Source organism: Cherax quadricarinatus, chromosome 27, assembly GCF_038502225.1.
Source record: "Cherax quadricarinatus isolate ZL_2023a chromosome 27, ASM3850222v1, whole genome shotgun sequence".
NCBI lineage: Eukaryota > Metazoa > Arthropoda > Malacostraca > Decapoda > Parastacidae > Cherax > Cherax quadricarinatus.
The window spans coordinates 35601380-35626505 of NC_091318.1; the positions used below are offsets into that span (position 1 = coordinate 35601380).

General features: G+C 44.8%; 1 protein-coding gene across 1 annotated transcript in view; it reads left to right on the forward strand.

Annotated features, from left to right (window-relative positions):
• The window catches only part of LOC128690996 (chondroitin sulfate proteoglycan 4), a 380847-nt gene that overhangs the window by 288319 nt on the left and 67402 nt on the right, over window positions 1–25126 (forward strand). The window contains exons 19-21 of the mRNA XM_070089260.1: window positions 7710–7850; window positions 13770–14000; window positions 18928–19120. Coding sequence (XP_069945361.1) covers window positions 7710–7850; window positions 13770–14000; window positions 18928–19120 — 565 coding nt within the window. The remainder of the gene's footprint in view (window positions 1–7709; window positions 7851–13769; window positions 14001–18927; window positions 19121–25126) is intronic.

Here is a 25126-nt window from a genome sequence, read left to right on the forward strand (position 1 = left end):
CTGCTGCCAGCCTACCATTCACACCACTGCTGCCAGCCTACCATTCACACGAATGCTGCCAGCCTACCATTCACACCACTGCTGCCAGCCTACCATTCACACAACTGCTGCCAGCCTACCATTCACACCACTGCTTCCAGCCTACCATTCACACCAATGCTTCCAGCCTACCATTCAGACCACTGCTGCCAGCCTACCATTCACACCAATGCTGCCAGCCTACTATTCACACCACTACTGCCAGCCTACCATTCACACCACTGCTGCCAGCCTACCATTCACACCACTGCTGCCAGCCTACCATTCACACCACTGCTTCCAGCCTACCATTCACACTACTGCTGGCAGCCTACCATTCACATCACTGCTGCCAGCCTACCATTCACACCACTGCTGCCAGCCTACCATTCACACCAATGCTGCCAGCCTACCATTCACACAGCTGCTGCCAGCCTACCATTCACACCAATGCTGCCAGCCTACCATTCACACATTCACACCACTGCTTCCAGCCTACCATTCACTCCACTGCTGCCAGCCTACCATTCACACCACTGCTGCCAGCCTACCATTCACACCAATGCTGTCAGCCTACCATTCACACCAATGCTGCCAGCCTACCATTCACACAGCTGCTGCCAGCCTACCATTCACACATTCACACCACTGCTTCCAGCCTACCATTCGCACCACTGCTTCCAGCCTACCATTCACATCAATGCTGCCAGTGTACCATTCACACCACTGTTTCCAGCCTACCATTCAAACCACTGCTGCCAGCCAACCATTCACACCACTGCTTCCAGCCTACCATTCACACCACTGCTGCCAGCCTACCATTCACACCAATGCTGCCAGCCTACTATTCACACCACTGCTTCCAGCCTACCATGCACACCACTGCTTCCAGCGTACCATTCACATCACTGCTGCCAGCCTGACATTCACACCTCTGCTGCCAGCCTACCATTCACACCAATGCTGCCAGCCTACCATTCACACCACTGCTGCCAGCCTACCTTTCACACAACTGCTGCCAGCCTACCATTCACACCACTGCTTCCAGCCTACCATTCACACCACTGCTTCCAGCCTACCATTCACACCACTGCTGCCAGCCTACCATTCACGCCACTGCTGCCAGCCTACCATTCACACCACTGTTGCCAGCCTACCATTCACACCAATGCTGCCAGCCTACCATTCACACCACTGCTTCCATCCTACCATTCACACAAATGCTTCCAGCCTACCATTCACACCACTGCTGCCAGCCTACCATTCACACCAATGCTGCCAGCCTACTATTCACACCACTGCTGCCAGCCTACCATTCACACAACTGCTGCCAGCCTACCATTCACACCACTGCTTCCAGCCTACCATTCACACCACTGCTGCCAGCCTACCATTCACACCACTGCTGCCAGCCTACCATTCACACCACTGCTTCCAGCCTACCATTCACACCACTGCTTCCAGCCTACCATTCACACCACTGCTGCTAGCCTACCATTCACACCACTGCTGCCAGCCTACTATTCACACCACTGCTTCCAACCTACCATTCACACCACTGCTGCCAGCCTACCATTCACACCACTGCTGCCAGCCTACTATTCACACCACTGCTTCCAGCCTACCATGCACACCACTGCTTCCAGCGTACCATTCACATCACTGCTGCCAGCCTGACATTCACACCTCTGCTGCCAGCCTACCATTCACACCAATGCTGCCAGCCTACCATTCACACCACTGCTGCCAGCCTACCATTCACACAACTGCTGCCAGCCTACCATTCACACCACTGCTTCCAGCCTACCATTCACACCACTGCTTCCAGCCTACCATTCACACCACTGCTGCCAGCCTACCATTCACGCCACTGCTGCCAGCCTACCATTCACACCACTGTTGCCAGCCTACCATTCACACCAATGCTGCCAGCCTACCATTCACACCACTGTTTCCAGCCTACCATTCACACAACTGCTGCCAGCCTACCATTCACATCACTGCTTCCAGCCTACCATTCACACCAATGCTTCCAGCCTACCATTCACACCACTGCTGCCAGCCTACCATTCACACCAATGCTGCCAGCCTACTATTCACACCACTGCTGCCAGCCTACCATTCACACAACTGCTGCCAGCCTACCATTCACACCACTGCTTCCAGCCTACCATTCACACCACTGCTGCCAGCCTACCATTCACACCACTGCTGCTAGCCTACCATTCACACCACTGCTGCCAGCCTACTATTCACACCACTGCTTCCAACCTACCATTCACACCACTGCTGCCAGCCTATCATTCACACCACTGCTGCCAGCCTACTATTCACACCACTGCTTCCAGCCTACCATGCACACCACTGCTTCCAGCGTACCATTCACATCACTTCTGCCAGCCTGACATTCACACCTCTGCTGCCAGCCTACCATTCACACCAATGCTGCCAGCCTACCATTCACACCACTGCTGCCAGCCTACCATTCACACAACTGCTGCCAGCCTACCATTCACACCACTGCTTCCAGCCTACCATTCACACCACTGCTTCCAGCCTACCATTCACACTACTGCTGCGAGCCTACCATTCACGCCACTGCTGCCAGCCTACCATTCACACCACTGTTGCCAGCCTACCATTCACACCAATGCTGCCAGCCTACCATTCACACCACTGCTTCCAGCCTACCATTCACACAACTGCTGCCAGCCTACCATTCACATCACTGCTTCCAGCCTACCATTCACACCAATGCTTCCAGCCTACCATTCACACCACTGCTGCCAGCCTACTATTCACACCACTGCTGCCAGCCTACCATTCACACAACTGCTGCTAGCCTACCATTCACACCACTGCTTCCAGCCTACCATTCACACCACTGCTTCCAGCCTACCATTCACACCACTGCTGCTAGCCTACCATTCACACCACTGCTGCCAGCCTACTATTCACACCACTGCTTCCAACCTACCATTCACACCACTGCTGCCAGCCTATCATTCACACCACTGCTGCCAGCCTACTATTCACACCACTGCTTCCAGCCTACCATGCACACCACTGCTTCCAGCGTACCATTCACATCACTTCTGCCAGCCTGACATTCACACCTCTGCTGCCAGCCTACCATTCACACCAATGCTGCCAGCCTACCATTCACACCACTGCTGCCAGCCTACCATTCACACAACTGCTGCCAGCCTACCATTCACACCACTGCTTCCAGCCTACCATTCACACCACTGCTTCCAGCCTACCATTCACACCACTGCTGCCAGCCTACCATTCACGCCACTGCTGCCAGCCTACCATTCACACCACTGTTGCCAGCCTACCATTCACACCAATGCTGCCAGCCTACCATTCACACCACTGCTTCCAGCCTACCATTCACACAACTGCTGCCAGCCTACCATTCACATCACTGCTTCCAGCCTACCATTCACACCAATGCTTCCAGCCTACCATTCACACCACTGCTGCCAGCCTACCATTCACACCAATGCTGCCAGCCTACTATTCACACCACTGCTGCCAGCCTACCATTCACACAACTGCTGCCAGCCTACCATTCACACCACTGCTTCCAGCCTGCCATTCACACCACTGCTGCCAGCCTACCATTCACACCACTGCTGCTAGCCTACCATTCACACCACTGCTGCCAGCCTACTATTCACATCACTGCTTCCAACCTACCATTCACACCACTGCTGCCAGCCTACCATTCACACCAATGCTGCCAGCCTACCATTCACACCAATGCTGCCAGCCTACCATTCACACCACTACAGCCAGCCTACCATTCACACCACTGCTGCCAGCCTACCATTCACACCACTGCTGCCAGCCTCCCATTCACACCAATGCTGCCAGCCTACCATTCACACCAATGCTGCCAGCCTACCATTCACGCCACTGCTTCCAGCCTACCATTCACACCAATGCTTCCAGCCTACCATTCACACCACTGCTGCCAGGCTACCATTCACACCAATGCTGCCAGCCTACTATTCACACCACTGCTGCCAGCCTACCATTCACACAACTGCTGCCAGCCTACCATTCACACCACTGCTTCCAGCCTACCATTCACACCACTGCTGTCAGCCTACCATTCACACCACTGCTGCCAGCCTACCATTCACACCACTGCTTCCAGCCTACCATTCACACCACTGCTTCCAGCCTACCATTCACACCACTGCTGCCAGCCTACCATTCACGCCACTGCTGCCAGCCTACCATTCACACAACTGTTGCCAGCCTACCATTCACACCAATGCTGCCAGCCTACCATTCACACCACTGCTTCCAGCCTACCATTCACACCACTGCAGCCAGCCTACCATTCACACCACTGCTGCCACACTACCATTCACACCCATGATGCCACCCTGCCATTCACACCAATGCTGCCAGCCTACCATTCACACCACTGCTTCCAGCCTACCATTCACACCACTGCTGCCAGCCTACCATTCACGCCACTGCTGCCAGCCTACCATTCACACCACTGGTGCCAGCCTACCATTCACACCAATGCTGCCAGCCTACCATTCACACCACTGCTTCCAGCCTACCATTCACACAACTGCTGCCAGCCTACCATTCACACCACTGCTTCCAGCCTACCATTCACACCAATGCTTCCAGCCTACCATTCACACCACTGCTGCCAGCCTACCATTCACACCAATGCTGCCAGCCTACTTTTCACACCACTGCTGCCAGCCTACCATTCACACAACTGCTGCCAGCCTACCATTCACACCACTGCTTCCAGCCTACCATTCACACCACTGGTGCCAGCCTACCATTCACACCACTGCTGCTAGCCTACCATTCACACCACTGCTGCCAGCCTACTATTCACACCACTGCTTCCAACCTACCATTCACACCACTGCTGCCAGCCTACCATTCACACAAATGCTGCCACCCTACCATTCACTCCAATGCTGCCAGCCTACCATTCACACCACTGGAGCCAGCCTACCATTCACACCACTGCTGCCAGCCTACCATTCACACCACTTCTGCCAGCCTGCCATTCACACCAATGCTGCCAGCCTACCATTCACACCAATGCTGCCAACCTACCATTCACACCACTGCTTCCAGCCTACCATTCACACCAATGCTTCCAGCCTACCATTCACACCACTGCTGCCAGCCTACCATTCACACCAATGCTGCCAGCCTACTATTCACACCACTGCTGCCAGCCTACCATTCACACAACTGCTGCCAGCCTACCATTCACACCACTGCTTCCAGCCTACCATTCACACCACTGCTGCCAGCCTACCATTCACACCACTGCTGCCAGCCTACCATTCACACCACTGCTTCCAGCCTACCATTCACACCACTGCTTCCAGCCTACCATTCACACCACTGCTGCTAGCCTACCATTCACACCACTGCTGCCAGCCTACTATTCACACCACTGCTTCCAACCTACCATTCACACCACTGCTGCCAGCCTACCATTCACACCAATGCTGCCAGCCTACCATTCACACCAATGCTGCCAGCCTACCATTCACACCACTGCAGCCAGCCTACCATTCACACCACTGCTGGCAGCCTACCATTCACACCACTGCTGCCAGCCTGCCATTCACACCACTGCTGCCAGCCTACCATTCACACCAATGCTGCCAGCCTACCATTCACACCACTGCTGCCAGCCTACCATTCACACAACTGCTGCCAGCCTACCATTCACACCACTGCTTCCAGCCTACCATTCACACCATTGCTTCCAGCCTACCATCCACACCACTGGTGTGGACAGTGTGACAGTGTCAGCGTGCCTCGTTGTGCTCCGGGTTTTCTGGTGTTTTCACGGTCGCTCTTACGTGCTAGAACTTTAATTTGTGTCATCAATCCTATACGATACATCCTTCTAGCGCCTGGAACCAATCTTGGGCGGAAAACATTATATACTGAGTCAAAAAAGGAGAATTAGTGTGCACTACCTAGCAGAGTTTACTGCCAGAGGGGAATCATAGGCCTGTGTCCTTTGTGAAAAAAATAATAATAATTGAACTTTTCGTGTCAGAGGAAAGAAAGTCTCCCTGATAACATTGAGTATACATTGTGTATAGTGTATACTACAGTGGCTCCCTAGTATATTGATGATAAAGGCTAAAGTGTCATTTGAAAACAGGTGAATTTGTAAATGAAGTGATAAGCCTATAGAGGCAGGTGCCAGAAGTCGCCAGAAACTTACCACAGGTCAGCTGGTTTTAATAATCTTCCTGGCCTGCTAGTGTACTCGCATATAATCTAGTGATACCAGTGAATAGCGGAATACAGTGTTGTAGTAGCAACTAACCAGTATTATAATGGTACTTAGTGGAGTGGAGTGACTTTCATTAGTTTCTTTTTTCTTGAAATACCAGACATATACTGTGAATTTCATATAACCTGTAGTTACCAGCGGTCGCAATATACACAACGAGAAGCAATTATTACTACAGAAAAAGCGTCCATCCTCCAAAATTTGCACCAGTCAACTATAGTGATAATATAGCATTTATTGTGGTGGAGACGAAAAAAAAAAATAGAAAAGCTAGATACAGCGATTAATAAACAAGGGTGGAGGTCGACCGTTCGTCATTGTAGGAGTTGCCAGCAGTCACCGGCTCTTCAACACGCAAGTTATACTTTTGTATCAATCAAATCACAGATTACTCGGGTAGATAATTTCCAGTAGATTCTTCATGTGTTAGCTCAAATACCGACCAGTATGTTTTAAATAAGTGACCCACTGATCAGCTCAGATCGACTGGTCCGAACCCGTGACTGGTCCGAACCCTGGACTGATCCGAACCCTTGACTGGTCCGAACCCTTGACTGGTTTCAAACGGTTTCGTTGGACAATAAAGCAGACTGTAAACGGATGGGGTTGTAGGCGCCCTTATAAACACAAACATTAAATATATATCAGGAACGTGCACGGTAAGCTGTCCAATATACAAAAACAGTTAGAAACAGAAATACAAATAGCTAGAGCTTCATTTAAGGAGGTTATTAAACAAAGTTAATCTTCATAATGAAATTTTTTATAAATCCATAACATGCATGTCCCCTCAATTCAATTGTTTAAAAATATGTATATTATGTCCCAGTCTAAATATAGCTTAATTACCAACTTAAAATCGAATTGTTGATCACTCCTCGTCAAATGTTTGGATTGATTTTGCCCTGTATAGGTTGCAAACTGCCTTTTCTTGGGGAAGAAATTAGAAAAAAATGAAATACTGGTTTTTCATCAGATAATTTCTGAGTGCCTCATCTGATTAGCTTCAACCTGTTAACATTGTTAACTGAATGCAAATTCTGAAAGGCTTCAGACTTTATGTACTGGTTAAAACTGCTGTTTTTTACTGGATGATTCAACTGTTGTTATTTTTATTTTAAGAAATTAGAATACTGGTTTCCATATGATCATTCATGAATTCCTCCTTTTAGCCCTTGTAAATCTTCAACACTAATATTTAACTGCATTAAAAAATTTAGGACACTGTAATATTCCTGTCACGTACATTGAGGTCAAAGGGACTGAAACTCTGCAAAGTGCAGTAAACTTTCTCAGAGTGCAGCAATCAAAATACACAGTCTTTTTGAAGAGTTTCTCTATGTGTGTGTGTGTGTGTACTTTTACTTAACAGGTGAACATGTTTGACCAAGCACTCATCAACGAGGGTAGAGTCCAGTATGTGGAGGTGGGCACCAATGTCACCAGTGATCACTTCATCTTTGATGCTACCAACGGCATCTCTAGCCTCTCCCGCCTCGTCTTTACTATACAGGTATGAGATATGAGGCAGGTATGTAAAACGACTTTTGACACTGCAGTGTTTAGTACTACATCTCACACTGCAGTGTTACAGGTACCACTACACACTACTACTGCAACTACTGCAGTGTGTAGTAGTAATTGTAACACTGCAATATGAGGTGTAGCAGCTCGGTGATAGAATCACTGGTGAGCTGAACTCACCAGTGGAAGTGGGTCATGCTAAACAGTTATTAGCAATAAAATAGCTGGATATGTCCCATGCAGCAAGAAACCCTGTTATTGTAGTGTTAGATATGTTACTAGTGGTTTAGAATAATGACAAGATGAAGAGTAAGGCACCTGGGCACACTAGGAGTCTTTATTAATGAAACGTTTCATCTACACTGCAGGCTTCGTCAGTCCATGACAGAAAACAATAGTGGAAGACACTGTAGGCGAAGTTGAAAAGTAGTCGATGTAATGAGTCCCTTACACTTAGAGTAAGATAAGTAGTCTCTTAATGCAGAAGCAAGTGGCCAGAGGCTTATATACTGGAAAATGAGGAGTAGTAGGTTGGAGATGAGGCCACTGGTGAGCTGGGCCCACCATTGGAAGTAGGTCTTGCTGAAAAGTTGTTAGTAATACAGCAGTCAAAGAGGAAATAAGAGAGGAAAACTGCTCAGCTTCTATATGTTCCACATGTATTGGCTTGCAGTGCAACACTAAGTGGAAAGCCCATGGGCAGCCCAAAAGTCTGTTAAAAATGTAATTTTGAAAAGAGAAAAATGTAAAAACAAACACACAGTTCAACGAGGTCTTTAAAATTGCCGGCTGCAACAAGAAGGTCAAGGGAGTCATCAATTTTGATAGTGGGTACCTTGGTAAGTAGGGATGTGACATCTAGACTGAAAAGTATCTCATTCCTGTCGTTAATGTTGCAGATTTGTTTCAGAGCACCAGAGTGTTTAAGATGTGCTTGACTGATTGTATCCAAGAGTTTACGTAGGCATTTTGAAAGAATCCATGAGAGTTGGCTGGGGGCACTACCCATAACAGAGATGGATCTCAGTTTTAACCCCTGGTTTGTGAGTCTTCGGCATGCCGTATATTTTGGCAGATCTTGGGCTCCTGGGGATAGTGTGTAGAAATTTATCACTTGTTCTGAGTCCTTTAGTATGATGTAAGTCTTGTAGAGAAAATCACAATACAACTCTGTTTTCAGTGAGCTATTAATGAGTCTAAAGACTGGCAAGCCAAATGAGTTTTACATGGAAGAGATTCAACACTCCTTAATTTCTGATATAACCCTAACCCCTACTCAATTTTGTAGAAGCTATTATTTTCATGCCCTTGCACTCTGCCGATGATCCAGATTTGTGGAACTACATTTAACAAGAGCTGCTAGAAATAACTAAATAATGCCTTAGATATTATTTAGAAAACAGGCTGAACACGGGAATCTTTCCACAGTCCATAATAACCGATCCACAAGGTGGCAGTTCGGCAACTGGAAAAACATTGTAGGGCAATAACACTAATGTCCATCCCAGTTATGGAAATCTTTGAAAAAGTTTTAAAGAGAAGATTGCTTATCTCATGAAATCAATCACAACAGTTGCACAACCAAGGGCAACATGGATTTAGAGCATGTCACTCCTACCTCTCACAATATCTGAACCATTATGGTATGGTGATGGATGCTCCGGAAGAGAAGCAAAATGTAGATGTGTTGCTCACCGATTTTAGTAAAGTCTTTGACAAGCACTACCATGGTGAAATACATGTAAAAGGAATAACTGCAAAAGTAAGCAGAGGTATATTTAACTTTTATAGAAATAAAACAAAAAGTAATAATGAACAGAGTGAAATGAGACACAACCACAATGAAAAATTATGTTACCCAAGGTGTAGTAGTCACCCCAATTCTCCTTTTCATGCTCATATCTGACAAAGACAGACACGAACAGAGGATACTAGAATTTGTGTGAGGGGCATCAAGTGAGGACACAGCAGTCCTTCATACTAATACAGTGGACCCCCGCATAGCGAACTTAATCCGTGCAAGAGGGCTGGCCGTTATGCGAAATGTTCGCTATGCGAATTAATTTTCCCCATAAGAAATAATGGAAATAAAATTAATCCGTGCAAGACACCCAAAAGTATGAAAAAAAATTTTTTTTACCACAAAAAAATGTTAATTTTAGTACACACAAACTGAAAAAGGCATGCACAATTACATGACACTTACTTTTATTGAAGATCTGGTGATGATTGATGGGATGGGAGGAGGGGAGAGAGAGTGTTAGTGTTTAGAAGGGGAATCCCCTTCCATTAGGACTTGAGGTAGCAAGTCCTTTTCTGGGGTTACTTCCCTTCTTCTTTTAATGCCACTAGGACCAGCTTCAGAGTCACTGGACTTCTTTCGCACAACATATCTGTCCATAGTGGCCTGTACCTCTCGTTCCTTTATGATTTGTCTAAAGTGGTTCACAACAGTGTCATTGTAACAGTCACCAGCACGGCTTGCAATAGCTGTGTGAGGGTGATTTTCATCAAAAAAGGTTTGCACTTCAAGCCATTTTGCACACATTTCCTTAATCTTTGAAGTAGGCAATTCCTTCAATTTCTCTCTCCCCTCCTTTGAACCAGTTTCCCCAGGTCTGGCCTCTTGCTCTTGAAGTTGATCTATCAGCTCATCAGTGGTTAGTTCTTCATTGTCCTCCTCCACCAACTCTTCCACATCCTCCCCACTAACCTCCAACCCCAAGGACTTCCCCAATTCCACAATTGATTCCTCAACTGGTATACTACTCCTCTCAGGGTTAGCCTCAAACCCTTCAAAATCCCTTTTGTCTACACATTCTGGCCACAGTTTCTTCCAAGCAGAGTTCAAGGTTCTCTTAGTCACTCCCTCCCAAGCCTTACCTATAAGGTTTACACAATTGAGGATATTAAAGTGATCCTTCCAAAACTCTTTTAGAGTCAATCGAGTGTCTGTGGTCACTTCAAAGCACTTTTGAAACAGAGCTTTTGTGTACAGTTTCTTGAAGTTGGAAATGACCTGCTGGTCCATGGGCTGCAGGAGAGGAGTGGTATTAGGAGGCAAAAACTTCACCTTAATGAAGCTCATGTCCCCATAAAGTCGCTCTGCCATGTCTGTAGGATGACCAGGGGCATTGTCTAACACCAGGAGGCACTTAAGGTCTAATTTCTTTTCAGTTAGGTAATCTTTCACATTGGGGGCAAATGCATGGTGTAACCAGTTATAGAAAAATTCCCTAGTGACCCATGCCTTACTGTTTGCCCTCCACAGCACACACAAATTATCCTTGAGGACATTCTTTTGCCTGAACGCTCTGGGAGTTTCAGAGTGATACACTAATAAAGGCTTAACTTTGCAATCACCACTAGCATTGGCACACATCAACAAAGTAAGCCTGTCTTTCATAGGCTTATGTCCTGGGAGTGCCTTTTCCTCCTGAGTAATGTAGGTCCTGCTTGGCATTTTCTTCCAGAACAGGCCTGTTTCATCACAATTAAACACTTGTTCAGGTTCCAGTCCTTCAGTTTCTATGTACTCCTTGAATTCATGCACATATTTTTCAGCCGCTTTGTGGTCCGAACTGGCAGCCTCACCATGCCGTATCACACTATGGATGCCACTACGCTTCTTAAATCTCTCAAACCAACCTTTGCTGGCCTTAAATTCACTCACATCATCACTAGTTGCAGGCATTTTTTTAATTAAATCGTCATGCAACTTCCTAGCCTTTTCACATATGATCGCTTGAGAGACGCTATCTCCTGCTAGCTGTTTTTCATTTATCCACACCAATAAGAGTCTCTCAACATCTTCCATCACTTGCGATCTTTGTTTCGAAAACACAGTTAAACCTTTGGCAACAACAGCTTCCTTGATTGCCGTTTTCTTGCCCACAATAGAAGAGATGGTTGATTTTGGTTTCTTGTACAACCTGACCAGGTCGGTGATACGTACTCCACTTTCATACTTATCAATGATCTCTTTCTTCATTTCAATGGGTATTCTTACCCTTTGAGGTGTAGGGTTGGCACTAGAAGCTTTCTTGGGGCCCATGGTCACTTATTTTCCAGAAACAGCACCGAAAACACTGTAATAATACGAAATATTCCGAGTGTATGCTTGAATGTTACCGCGGAGGCTGGCTGGTAAACAATGGCATGGGCGGCACATGTGAGGCTGGCTGAGGGCGCACATTGGACGCGTCTCGGACGAAGGCCGCTGAGCGGGTTTTTGTCCACTATGCGGGGCAAAATTTTAGCGAACAAAGCGTCCGCTATGCGGATTGTTCGCTATGCAAGGCGTTCGCTATGTGGGGGTCCACTGTATAAGCCAATTTTTACAGTGGATCACCGACGATAATATGTGTTTTGAGGGCAAACTTCACTATGAAAAATTTGAGGAAATATCGACTAAAATGGAGTACTGTATAACACATACTCAAATCACTTCAATAACAGGAAAGACTAATGTAAGTGACTTTGAAGTGATACTGAATGAAGATCTCACTTTCAAGGATCACAACAGTGCCACTGTCATATCTGTAAACGAATGATGATTCCCTTCAAGTCATTTGTTTTCTCTTGGCAGGAAATGTAGAAAGAGCCTTCACTGCTTGTATAAATTCAGTCATGACCTAAATTATTGGGAGCTCTTAAAATTCCTTGAACCGTTCCTCTTGGAATGTAGTAAAGAAATACACAGATACGCAGATTTGTGATTAGTCCCGAGTCTGCACGAACATATCACTTACTATGAAAGGAAAACACTTGATAGGCGGTACAAAATTACCCCAATGAAAAGCAAGGGCGCAATGAGTACACCAACTGATAAATCAATTAGTGTAAAGGAACCAAGACTTTTCAACATCTTCCCTTTGTCCATAAGGAAGATTACCACCACCATACCCCTGACTGTCTTCAAAAGAGAACTTGATAAGTTCCCCAACTCAGCTCCTTTTTAGCAGAACTGTAATGCTTATGTTGGACTGTGTATGGCTAGCACCAACAGCCTGGTTGATCAGGACATTCACCGAGATGCCTGATTTTGGACCAGGAAGAGGATGCTTTGACCCCCGAAGTCGTACTCAGGTAAGTTTTAAGTAAATATTTCGCAAAAACTATTGACTATTCTTTGATATTGGATAATGCATCAAAATGGATTCTAAATGTTCTAATATTTTTATGGGAGACACAAATTGAGACTTTTTTTTATCTTCTACGATGGCATTTTTTTTTTTGCAGTGTTATTAGAAACAGCTATTTGTTTTATAGATACAGTGGACCCCCGCATAACGATCACCTCCGAATGCGACCAATTATGTAAGTGTATTTATGTAAGTGCGTTTGTACGTGTATGTTTGGGGGTCTGAAATGGACTAATCTACTTCACAATATTCCTTATGGGAACAAATTCGGTCAGTACTGGCACCTGAACATACTTCTGGAGTGAAAAAATATCGTTAACCGGGGGTCCACTGTATAGTGTATTTGATTATCATGCAAAATTGTACTAATTTATTTCTTCTGACAGTCAAGTGACTCACCAACTGTACTCACCTAGTTGTACTCACCTAGTTGTGGTTGCAGGGGTCGATTCATAGCTCCTGGCCCCACCTCTTCACTGGCCGCTACTGGGTCACTCTCCCTGCACCATGAGCTTTATCATACCTCTTTCTTGCGTTTAACTATTTAATAAAAACACTTTGAAAGATGCTCATGTCAATGTGTCATTAAGTTTAGTATATCGCTAATTTAGAAATAAAATTGATTATTTTTCTTTATTGCTTGCTTTGTCTGTACCTCTTCCCCCTTCTCTCGAGAAATACTTCATGTTTACCTAAGGAGCGATGGATATTAGTTTCAGAAATGCTGCAGCAGGACACGTAGCTGAACACTGTTGCTTTTTCAGATAATCCCGAAGACGATCTACCTGTCAGCGGGGCTGCTGGAGATAGATGAGGGATCACAGACTATAGTGACAGTGTCTGTAGTGACGGTCCTAACTGAGTACTACACCGACAAGATCACTCGTTACCTGCTCGTGAAACAACCCGTGGCAGGGCAGCTGGAGCTCACCACCAGGCCTCGTGTGAGAGTGGAGGCCTTCACCCCACTCCAGCTGCAGCAGGGGCTCATTGTGGTGAGTGGCAGTGACTAGCAGTGAATGTAGCAGTGGCTGTAACAGTGACTGTAGCAATGGCTGTAGCAGTGACTGTAGCAGTGACTGTAGTAGTGACTGTAGCAATAGCTGTAGCAGTGACTGTAACAGTGACTGTAGCAGTGGCTGTGGCTATGGCTGTAGCAGTAACTGTTGCAGTGACTGTAGCAGTGGCTGTGGGTAAGTGGCAGTGGCTGTATCATTGAGTGTATGACTCGATTGTGGGTGACGGAAAACTGATGTGGAACTCTGTGTGTTAGTGGAAACAACAGTGACTGTGGGGGTGGAAACAGCAGTGACTGAGTAGTGAGTAGGAACAGCAGTAATTATGTGTGAGTGGGAGCAGCAGTGATTATGAGTGCATGAGAGTAGCAGTGATTATGAGTGAGTGTGAGCAGCACTGATTAAGGGTGAGAGCAGCAGTGACTGAGTGGGAGTGGCAGTAATTGTGGGTGAGTGTGAGCAGCAGTGACTGTATGGTTAGGTGACAGCAGCTGTAGCAGTAACTGTGAGTGAGTAGGACAGGTTGCAGCCGTGAGTTATGTTTGTGAACGGGAAAAAGCTCAGAATTTGGTGACTGACACGAAGTTACCTGGAGGAGTATACCTGATGGATGTTCCGGGGATCAACACCTCTGTGGCCCGGTCCATGACCAGGCTGATTAGTGAGGGAGTTAGGATCAAGAACTATCTGCGTAAGTAAAATTAGCAGAAACAGTGACTACAGGTGAGTGGGAACCAGGAATGTGTGAGTGATCACCCACACTTTCTATGCCACTTCATCTCCCACTCACCTTACAGTTCAGGCTCCTGCTTCTCCCACTAGCCTACTAAGTCTAGGTACCTGCTTCACTCGCTGTCCCACACAGTCTGGGCATCCATTGTCGGTGAGTGAGAAAAAACAAGCAAAAAAAATGTGTAGGGTGATTGGGAGAAGCAGGAACATAGAATGGGTGAGTGGGAGGAGGAACATAGTATGAGTAAGTGGGAGAAGCAGGAACATGGACTCTGTGTGAGTGGGAGAGGCAGGAACATGGACTGTGTGTGAGTGGGAGAGGCAGGAACATAGACTGTGTGAATGGGAGAGGCAGGAATATGGACTGCGTGTGAGTGGGAGAGGAAGGAACGTTGATTGTGTGTGAGTGGGAGAGGCAGGAACATGGACTGTGTGTGAGTGGGAGAGGCAGGAACATGTACTGTGTGTGAGTGGGAGAGGCAGGAACATGGACTGTGTGTGAGTGGGAGAGGCAGGAACATGGACTGTATGAATGGGAGAGGCAGGAACATGGAATGTGTGTGAGTGGGAGAGGCAGGAACATGGACTGTGTGTGAGTGGGAGAGGAAGGAACATGGACTGTGTGTGAGTGGGAGAGGCAGGAACATGGACTGTGTGAATGGGAGAGGCAGGAACATGGACTGTGTGACTGGGAGAGGCAGGAACATGGACTGTGTGAGTGGGAGAGGAAGGAACATGGACTATGTGTGAGTGGGAGAGGCAGGAACATGGACTGTGTTTGAGTGGGAGAGGCAGGAACATGGACTGTGTGTGAGTGGGAGAGGCAGGAACATGGACTGTGTGTGAGTGGGAGAGGAAGGAAAATGGACTGTGTGTGAGTGGGAGAGGCAGGAACATGGACTGTGTGAATGGGAGAGGCAGGAACATAGACTGTGTGACTGGGAGAGGCAGGAACATGGACTGTGTGAGTGGGAGAGGAAGGAACATGGACTGTGTGTGAGTGGGAGAGGCAGGAACATGGATTGTGTGTGAGTGGGAGAGGAAGGAACATGGACTGTGTGTGAGTGGGAGAGGCAGGAACATGGACTGTGTGTGAGTGGGAGAGGAAGGAACATGGACTGTGTGTGAGTGGGAGAGGCAGGAACATGGACTGTGTGAGTGGGAGAGGCAGGAACATGGACTGTGTGTGAGTGAGAGAGGCAGGAACATGGACTGTGTGTGAGTGGGAGAGGCAGGAACATGGACTGTGTGTTAGTGGGAGAGGCAGGAACATAGGTTATGTAGGTGAGCTGGAGAAACAAAGTCAAATACTGTGTGAAAGAATGAGAAAAGCCAGGACTAGCGAGATACAGCTATAGATATCGTGTGGTAGATGTGACGCTTCCCTGAGCATCTTACTTGGTATGCATGTTCTCTAAGAAATATTTTCTTCTCTCCCATTACTTTCTCAGAATAATGCGCCATTGATAAGAAACACCAATATGAAAAGCAATATAGGCAGGGCTTAATACATAAAGATATTCTTAAACAATAATCAACAGTTCTCACCAAATTAATAAAGAAAGCCAAACAACTGTACTACTCCAGCAGATTCACTGACACAAGAGGAGATATAAAAAAGACCTGGAAAACACTTTCCCAGATTCTGGGGACCCACACTGAAAAAAACAAGAATATTGTTCTAACTAAACCTCATGAAACACGACTCACAAAATCGTAATGACACGATTGCAAACAAACCATACACCGGCCGGGATTGAATCCGCGGTCAGAGAGTCTCAAAACTCCAGACTGTCGCGTTAGCCACTAGACCAGCTAGCCACAATAAGATTCGTCCAACTAGGTATATTTCTACACCATAGGAAGGTTAGCATAGGCACCACTGTGACCACAAATGCAAGTTTTTACAGACGAATCTCCAGCTAGCGTGGCCGTGACGAACTCTAGCTCAAGTCCCCTCACTGCCGTGGCTAACACGACGGTCTGGAGTTTTGAGACTCTCTGACCACGGGTTCAATCCCGGCCGGGGTATGGTTTGGTCATGAAACACCACTGCATCCCACTGATACAGCTAACAAGATAAACGACTTCTTCTCAAACATAGGATCTAATCTCGCCAGTAAAATCCCATGTACCAATGCCCGTGCCGGGGACTACCTAGATGGGAATTTCCCAAATTCCTTCTATCTTGTACCAACTGAGCCCACAGAAGTCACCGCGATCATAAAGTCACTTAAAAATAACTCGAGGAATCTGTCTCACATCCCACCATTATTGTACAAGCGAGCGGCCCATGTCCTTTCGCATACTATTACATTACTTTTTAACAAGTCACTAGAAACTAGCACTTTCCCGACACTACTCAAGACAGCAAGGGTTACGCCAATACATAAAGGTGGTGACCCTACAGATGTAAACAACTATAGGCCAATATCAAACTTACCATTGCTATCCAAAATCTTCGAGAAACTCATGCACAGGAGACTATATTCATTTAAAACATCACAAAACATACTCAACCCCTGCCAATTTGGATTCAGGAAAAATAAAAGCACTAATGATGCAATTATAAAAATGCTAGACCTGCTTTACACAGCATTGGAAAATAAGGAATATCTGCTAGGAATTTTTGTTGACCTAAGAAAAGCATTTGACACAGTAGACCATGGCATCCTACTCCACAAACTTGACCACTATGGTATAAGAGGCCATGTGCTTGCACATTTTAAATCCTACCTTTCTAATAGGTATCAGTATGTCACCATTAAAGACACAGCCTCATCAATACGGCCACTTGATACTTGGACCCCTGCTCTTCCTCATTTACATCAGTGATCTTCCAAACATATCCCAACATCTGAAACCCATTCTCTTTGCTGACGACATGACTTATGTCATCTCCCACCCTAATCTTGCCACCCTCAACACCATTGTTAACGAGGAGCTGCTCAAAATATCGACTTGGATGAGAGCTAATAAACTTACACTTAACACTGGCAAAACCTACTATATTATGTTTGGTAGCAGAGCAGGTGTTGCGCAACTTAACATTAAGATCGACAACACTCTAATTGCCAGACATAATGAGGGCAAATTCCTTGGCCTATACCTCGACAAAAACCTAAATTTCAGCACCCATATCCAACACATAACAAAAAAAGTATCCAAAACGGCGGGGATCCTCTCCAAGATACGATACTACGTACCGCAAACTGCCCTTCTCACACTATATCATTCACTTATATATCCATACTTCACCTATGCTATCTGTGCTTGGGGTTCAACTGCAGCAACACACCTAAAACCAATGATAACCCAACAAAAAGCTGCAGTAAGAATAATCACTAAATCCCATCCCTGGCAACACCCCCCCTCACTCTTCATAGATCTAAACTTACTCCCTGTTCAGAACATCCACACTTATTACTGTGCAATCTATATCTACAGGACCTCAAATTCCAGTATTAACCTTGACCTAAAATGCTTTCTTGATAGTTGTGACAGGATCCACAGGCATAACACCAGACACAAACATCTCTATGACATTCCCCGTGTTCGACTAAACCTTTACAAAAATTCAATGTATTTCAAAGGACCTAAAATCTGGAACACCCTACCTGAAAACTCTAGAACTGCAGACACATTCATCACTTTCAAAACTACAGTTAGAAAACATCTTATCTTCCTGATCCACCCCAACAACTAACTACATGATAACCACCTGGTGGTTCAAAATTACACTCACTCACCCACTGACTATAAACCCAGAAATACTAATCTTAATCTTAAAATAATAAATCCTAACTAGTCATAAGTTTGCCTATGATACTTAAATATAAACACCTTGTATTGTGCCAAAACAAAAGCATTCACATTGCTAAACTCACAAATTATGATGTAGTCACTTAGCCTTAATACCATAATCTGTAAGGATTTAATGTTAAGAATTAATCTGAGTCTGCTCAAAATGCCTAACCATGCTAGGTGTCCTAGTGGCCCCTCTCTGTAATTAGTATTTTATAACATGTAAACCACAAAATACCCAAAACCTGTAAACCCCACATTGTAACCATTATAGAGAATAAACTTGAATATTGGGTTACTTGCGAAATGTTCCAGATACGATATTGTGAGTTTTATTTTTCTTAAGGTGTACTTTCTTGTGGCTTCACAGTATGTGCATGACGGATCAGAACACCTACAGGACACGTTCAGTATTGTGGCAGTGTCTGGGGTGCGCCAGAGTGTTCCAGCGCTGGTCAGTGTGTCTGTACGGGGCATCAACGACGAGGCACCCTTTGTCATCAACAACACTGGTCTCACCATTTGGGAAGGCAACACAGTGTTTATCTCCTCCTCTAACTTAGGTATGTATGTACCAACCCTGCTCGGCTCTCCTTTGGAACTCATTACGACCATGTAACAAGAAACTGGAGGAAAACATTTAGATCATATGACTTCTAGCAGAGAAGGCCTAAGCAGAACCTGTATTAGTATGACCTGACTGAAACTTGGTATGAACATAGGGACATAACAATGGAGGACCACTACAGGAGGCCTATTGGCCTATACTAGGCAGGTCCTTATCAAATTTCAATTCTCTAAAATAACTGCCAATCAGATCTCAATGCTATCCAAGTAAAAAGCTTTGATAACCCTACTTGCATGATGGTAGGATTGCTGGTGTCTTTTTCTGTCTCATAAACATGTAAGGTTGCAGGTATGTCTTACTACTTCTACTTACACTTACGTAGGTCACACAACACATGCATGTACAAGCATATATATATACTAACCCCTCTGGGTTTTCTTCTATTTTCTTCCTAGTTCTTGTTCTTGTTTATTTGTGCTTATCTCCATGGGGAAGTGGGACAGAATTCTTCCTCCATAAGCTATGCGTGTTGTAAGAGGCGACTAAAATGCCAGGAGCAAGGGGCTAGTAACCCCTTCTCCTGTATAAATTACTAAATTTAAAAAGAGAAATTTTTGTTTTTCTTTTTGGGCCACCCTGCCTTGGTGGGATACGGCCAGTTTGTTAAAAAAAAAAAAAAAAAAAAATATATATATATATATATATGTATATATATATATATATATATATATATATATATATATATATATATATATATATATATATATATATATATATATATATATATATATATATATATATATATATATATATATATATTGGCAGTTTGGAGGGATATGTTGTGTATCTTTATACGTATATGCTTCTAAACTGTTGTATTCTCAGCACCTCTGCAAAAGCAGTGATAATGTGTGAGTGTGGTGAAAGTGTTGAATGATGATGAAAGTATTTTCTTTTTGGGGATTTTCTTTCTTTTTTGGGTCACCCTCCCTCGGTGGGAGACGACCAACTTGATGAAAAAAAAAAAAAAAAAAAAAATATATATATATATATATATATATATATATATATATATATATATATATATATATATATTAAGTAAGTAAGTTTATTCAGGTATACACAAATACAGTTACATAGAATTATCATACATAGCAGCATATGTGTAGAGAACCTAGGATAACCCAAAAAAGTCAGACAGAGTGACTTATTTCCATTGGGCTCCTGTGTATATATATATATATATATATATATATATACAGTGGACCCCCGCATAACGATGGCATCGCATAGCGATTTTTCCGCATAACGATTACTTTTATCGCAAAATTTTTGCCCCGCATACCGATTAAAAACCCGCATACCGATTTTCGTCCGAGACGCGTCCAATGTGCCCTCACATGTGCCGGCCGTCCCATTGTTTACCAGCCAGCCTCCGCGGTAACATCCAAGCATACACTCGGAATATTTCGTATTATTACAGTGTTTTCGGTGGTGTTTCTGGAAAATAAGTGACCATGGGCCCCAAGAAAGCTTCTAGTGCCAACCCTGTGGTAAAAAGGGTGAGAATTAGTATGGAAATTAAGAAAGATTTTGAAGGGTTTGGGGCTAACCCTGAGAAGCCTATGCCAGTTGTGGAATCCATTGTGCCTACTTCAAAGATTAAGGAAATGTGTGCAGAGTGGTTTGAACTGCAAACCTTTATAGATGAAAATCACCCTGACACAGCTGTTGCAAGCCGTGCTTGTGACTATTTCAATGACAATGTTATGGCCCATTTTAGGAAAGTCTTGAAGAAACGGGAGGTACAGAGCTCTATGGACAGATTTGTTGTGCGACAGAGGTCCAGTGACTCTGAAGCTGGTCCTAGTGGCATTAAAAGAAGAAGGGAAGTAACCCCAGAAAAGGACTTGCTACCTCAAGTCCTAATGGAAGGGGATTCCCCTTCTAAACAGTAAGAAGATAATGCTCTCCCCTCCTCCCATCCCATCAATCATCACCAGATCTTCAATAAAAGTAAGTGTCATGTAATTGTGCATGCCTTTTTCAGTTTGTGTGTATTAAAATTAACATTTCATGTGGTAAAAAAAATTTTTTTTCATACTTTTGGGCGTCTTGCACGGATTAATTTTATTTCCATTATTTCTTATGGGGAAAATTAATTCGCATAACGATTATTTCGCATAACGATGAGCCCTCTTGCACGGATTAAAATCGTTAACCGGGGGTCCACTGTATATATATACAGTGGACCCCCGCATAACGATTTTAATCCGTGCAAGAGGGGTAATTGTTATGCGAAATAATCGGTATGTGAATGAATTTTCCCCATAAGAAATAATGGAAATCAAATTAATCCGTGCAAGACACCCAAAAGTATGAAAAAAAATTTTTTTTACCACATGAAATATACATTTTCCCACACACAAAGAGAAGGATACATGCACAATAGTAGAGTAGTACATGCACAGTATATATTGTGCATGTACTAGTCTACTAAATGAAGAATAAATGACACCTTTATTGAAGATGCAGCAATGACTGATGAGACACTGTGTCCTGGGAGTGCCTTTTCCTCCTGAGTACTGTAGGTCCTGTTTGGCATTTTCTTCCAGAACAGGCCTTATCACACTGTGTATGCCACTACGATTCTTAAATCTCTCAAACCAACCTTTGCTGGCTTTAAATTCACCAATATGAGCACTAGTTCCAGGCATTTTTCCCTGTTCACCTGGGTGTTAGTCGACTTGTGTGGGTTGCATCCTGGGAGACAAGATTAAGGACCCCAATGGAAATAAGTTACAGTCTTCGATGACACTGACTTTTTTGGGTTATCCTGGGTGGCAAATCCTCTGGGGTTAATTGTTTCTTGGTATTCTCAATAAGCCACACCAACAACGGTGCTACAGCAGCAGCAGCAGCTGACGGTGGTACAGCAGCAACAGACGATGCTACAGCAGCAGCAGACGATGCTGCAGCAGCAGCAGCAGCTGACGGTGGTACAGCAGCAACAGACGATGCTACAGCAGCAACAGACGATGTTACAGCAGCAGCAGACGATGCTACAGCAGCAGCAGCAGCTGACGGTGGTACAGCAGCAACAGACGATGCTACAGCAGCAGCAGACGATGCTGCAGCAGCAGCAGCAGCAGCTGACGGTGGTACAGCAGCAACAGACGATGCTACAGCAGCAACAGACGATGTTACAGCAGCAGCAGACGATGCTACAGCAGCAGCAGCAGCTGACAGTGCAGCAGCAGCAGCAGCTGTACCACCAATAGTAGCGATGGTTGATTGGGGTTTATTATACAACCTGGCCAGCTCGGAGACACGCACTCCACTTTCATACTTATCAATGATCTTTTTCTTCATCTCTATTGTAATTCTCACCCTTATTGCTGTAGGGTTGGCACTAGAAGCTTTCTTGGGGCCCATGGTCACTTATTTTCCAGAAAAAGCACCGAAAACACTGTAATAATACGAAATATTCCGATTGTATGCTTGGATGTTACCGCGGAGGCTGGCTGGTAAACAATGCCACCGGCGGAACATGTGAGCGTGGCTCAGGCCGCACATTGGACGCGTCTCGGACGAAAATCGGTGAGCGGGTTTTTAAGCGGTATGTGAGGCAAAATTTTGGCGATTAAAGCAAGCGGTATGCGGATTAATCGCTATGTGATGCCATCGGTATGCGGGGGTCCACTGTATATATATATATATATATATATATATATATATATATATATATATATATATATATATATAAACATATATACATACAGTGGACCCTCGACTCAATGCTGCATCAGCTAACGCCAAAATCGGCTAAAGGCTCACTTTGGTGTCAAAATATTGGCATGGCCAATTCCAAAAAAACTCGGCTAAGGGCCTTCATCCTGCACGTGTCCACGCGGCGTGGCCTGAGTGGGCCAGGCCACTCCAGGACTCTGTGTATAGCCAGTGTGCCATTGTTTACAAGCTGTTGCGGTTGATTCCACACGTTCATACAATATATTTTGTATTATTCCATTGTTTTTAGTGCTTGTAACTTCTAAATAAGCCACCATGGGCCCCCAAAAAGTTTCTAGTGCCAGCCCTTTGGTAAAGGATGTGAGAAACACGATAGAATTCAAGAAAAAGTTTGTAGAAAAATACGAAAGTGGTGGTAGTGATGGTGGTAGTGGTTGTGATGGTGGTAGAGGGTGGTAGTGATGGTGGTAGAGGGTGGTAGTGGATGTGATGGTGGTAGAGGGTGGTAGTGGTTGTGATGGCAGTAGTGGTTGTGATGGTGGTAGAGGGTGGTAGTGATGGTGGAAGAGGGTGGTAGTGATGGTGGAAGAGGGTGGTAGTGATGGTGGTAGAGGGTGGTCCAATGACTCTTAAGCTGGTCATAGTGGCATTAAAAACCGAGAAGGGAGGTAACCCCAGAAAAGGACTTGTTACCTGCAGTCTTTATGGAAGGGGATTTCCCTTCCAAATTGTAAACTCCTCCATCCTCTGTCCTCCTCCCATCTCATCACTCATCAGTAAGTCCTCAGTAAAGGTAAGTGTGATTTCAGTATTGTTTATTGTGCATGCATCATTGTTTTCTGTGTAGGGAAATGCATATTTCATGTAAAAAAAAAATTATTTTGTTTAATACTTTTGGGTGTCTGGAACGGATTAATTGAATTTCCATTATTTCTTATGGGGAAAATTAATTTAGCTAAACGCTGAATCGGCTGAAGGCTAGCTCTCTGGAACGGATTAGCAGCGTTAGCCGAGGGTCCACTGTATATACTATATGTATATATATAGTATATACAGTATATAGTATATAGTATATATATATATATATATATATATATATATATATATATATATATATATATATATATATATATATATATATATATAATATATATATAATAGTAGGCCTTAGACAAGGATGTGTGATGTCACCGTGGTTGTTTAATATATTTATAGATGGGGTTGTAAGAGAAGTAAATGCGAGGGTCTTGGCAAGAGGCGTGGAGTTAAAAGATAAAGAATCACACACAAAGTGGGAGTTGTCACAGCTGCTCTTTGCTGATGACACTGTGCTCTTGGGAGATTCTGAAGAGAAGCTGCAGAGATTGGTGGATGAATTTGGTAGGGTGTGCAAAAGAAGAAAATTAAAGGTGAATACAGGAAAGAGTAAGGTTATGAGGATAACAAAAAGATTAGGTGATGAAAGATTGAATATCAGATTGGAGGGAGAGAGTATGGAGGAGGTGAATGTATTCAGATATTTGGGAGTGGACGTGTCAGCGGATGGGTCTATGAAAGATGAGGTGAATCATAGAATTGATGAGGGAAAAAGAGTGAGTGGTGCACTTAGGAGTCTGTGGAGACAAAGAACTTTGTCTTTGGAGGCAAAGAGGGGAATGTATGAGAGTATAGTTTTACCAACGCTCTTATATGGGTGTGAAGCGTGGGTGATGAATGTTGCAGCGAGGAGAAGGCTGGAGGCAGTGGAGATGTCATGTCTGAGGGCAATGTGTGGTGTGAATATAATGCAGAGAATTCGTAGTTTGGAAGTTAGGAGGAGGTGCGGGATTACCAAAACTGTTGTCCAGAGGGCTGAGGAAGGGTTGTTGAGGTGGTTCGGACATGTAGAGAGAATGGAGCGAAACAGAATGACTTCAAGAGTGTATCAGTCTGTAGTGGAAGGAAGGCGGGGTAGGGGTCGGCCTAGGAAGGGTTGGAGGGAGGGGGTAAAGGAGGTTGGACTTCCAGCAGGCATGCGTGAGCGTGTTTGATAGGAGTGAATGGAGACAAATGGTTTTTAATACTTGACGTGCTGTTGGAGTGTGAGCAAAGTAACATTTATGAAGGGATTCAGGGAAACCGGCAGGCCGGACTTGAGTCCTGGAGATGGGAAGTACAGTGCCTGCACTCTGAAGGAGGGGTGTTAATGTTGCAGTTTAAAAACTGTAGTGTAAAGCACCCTTCTGGCAAGACAGTGATGGAGTGAATGATG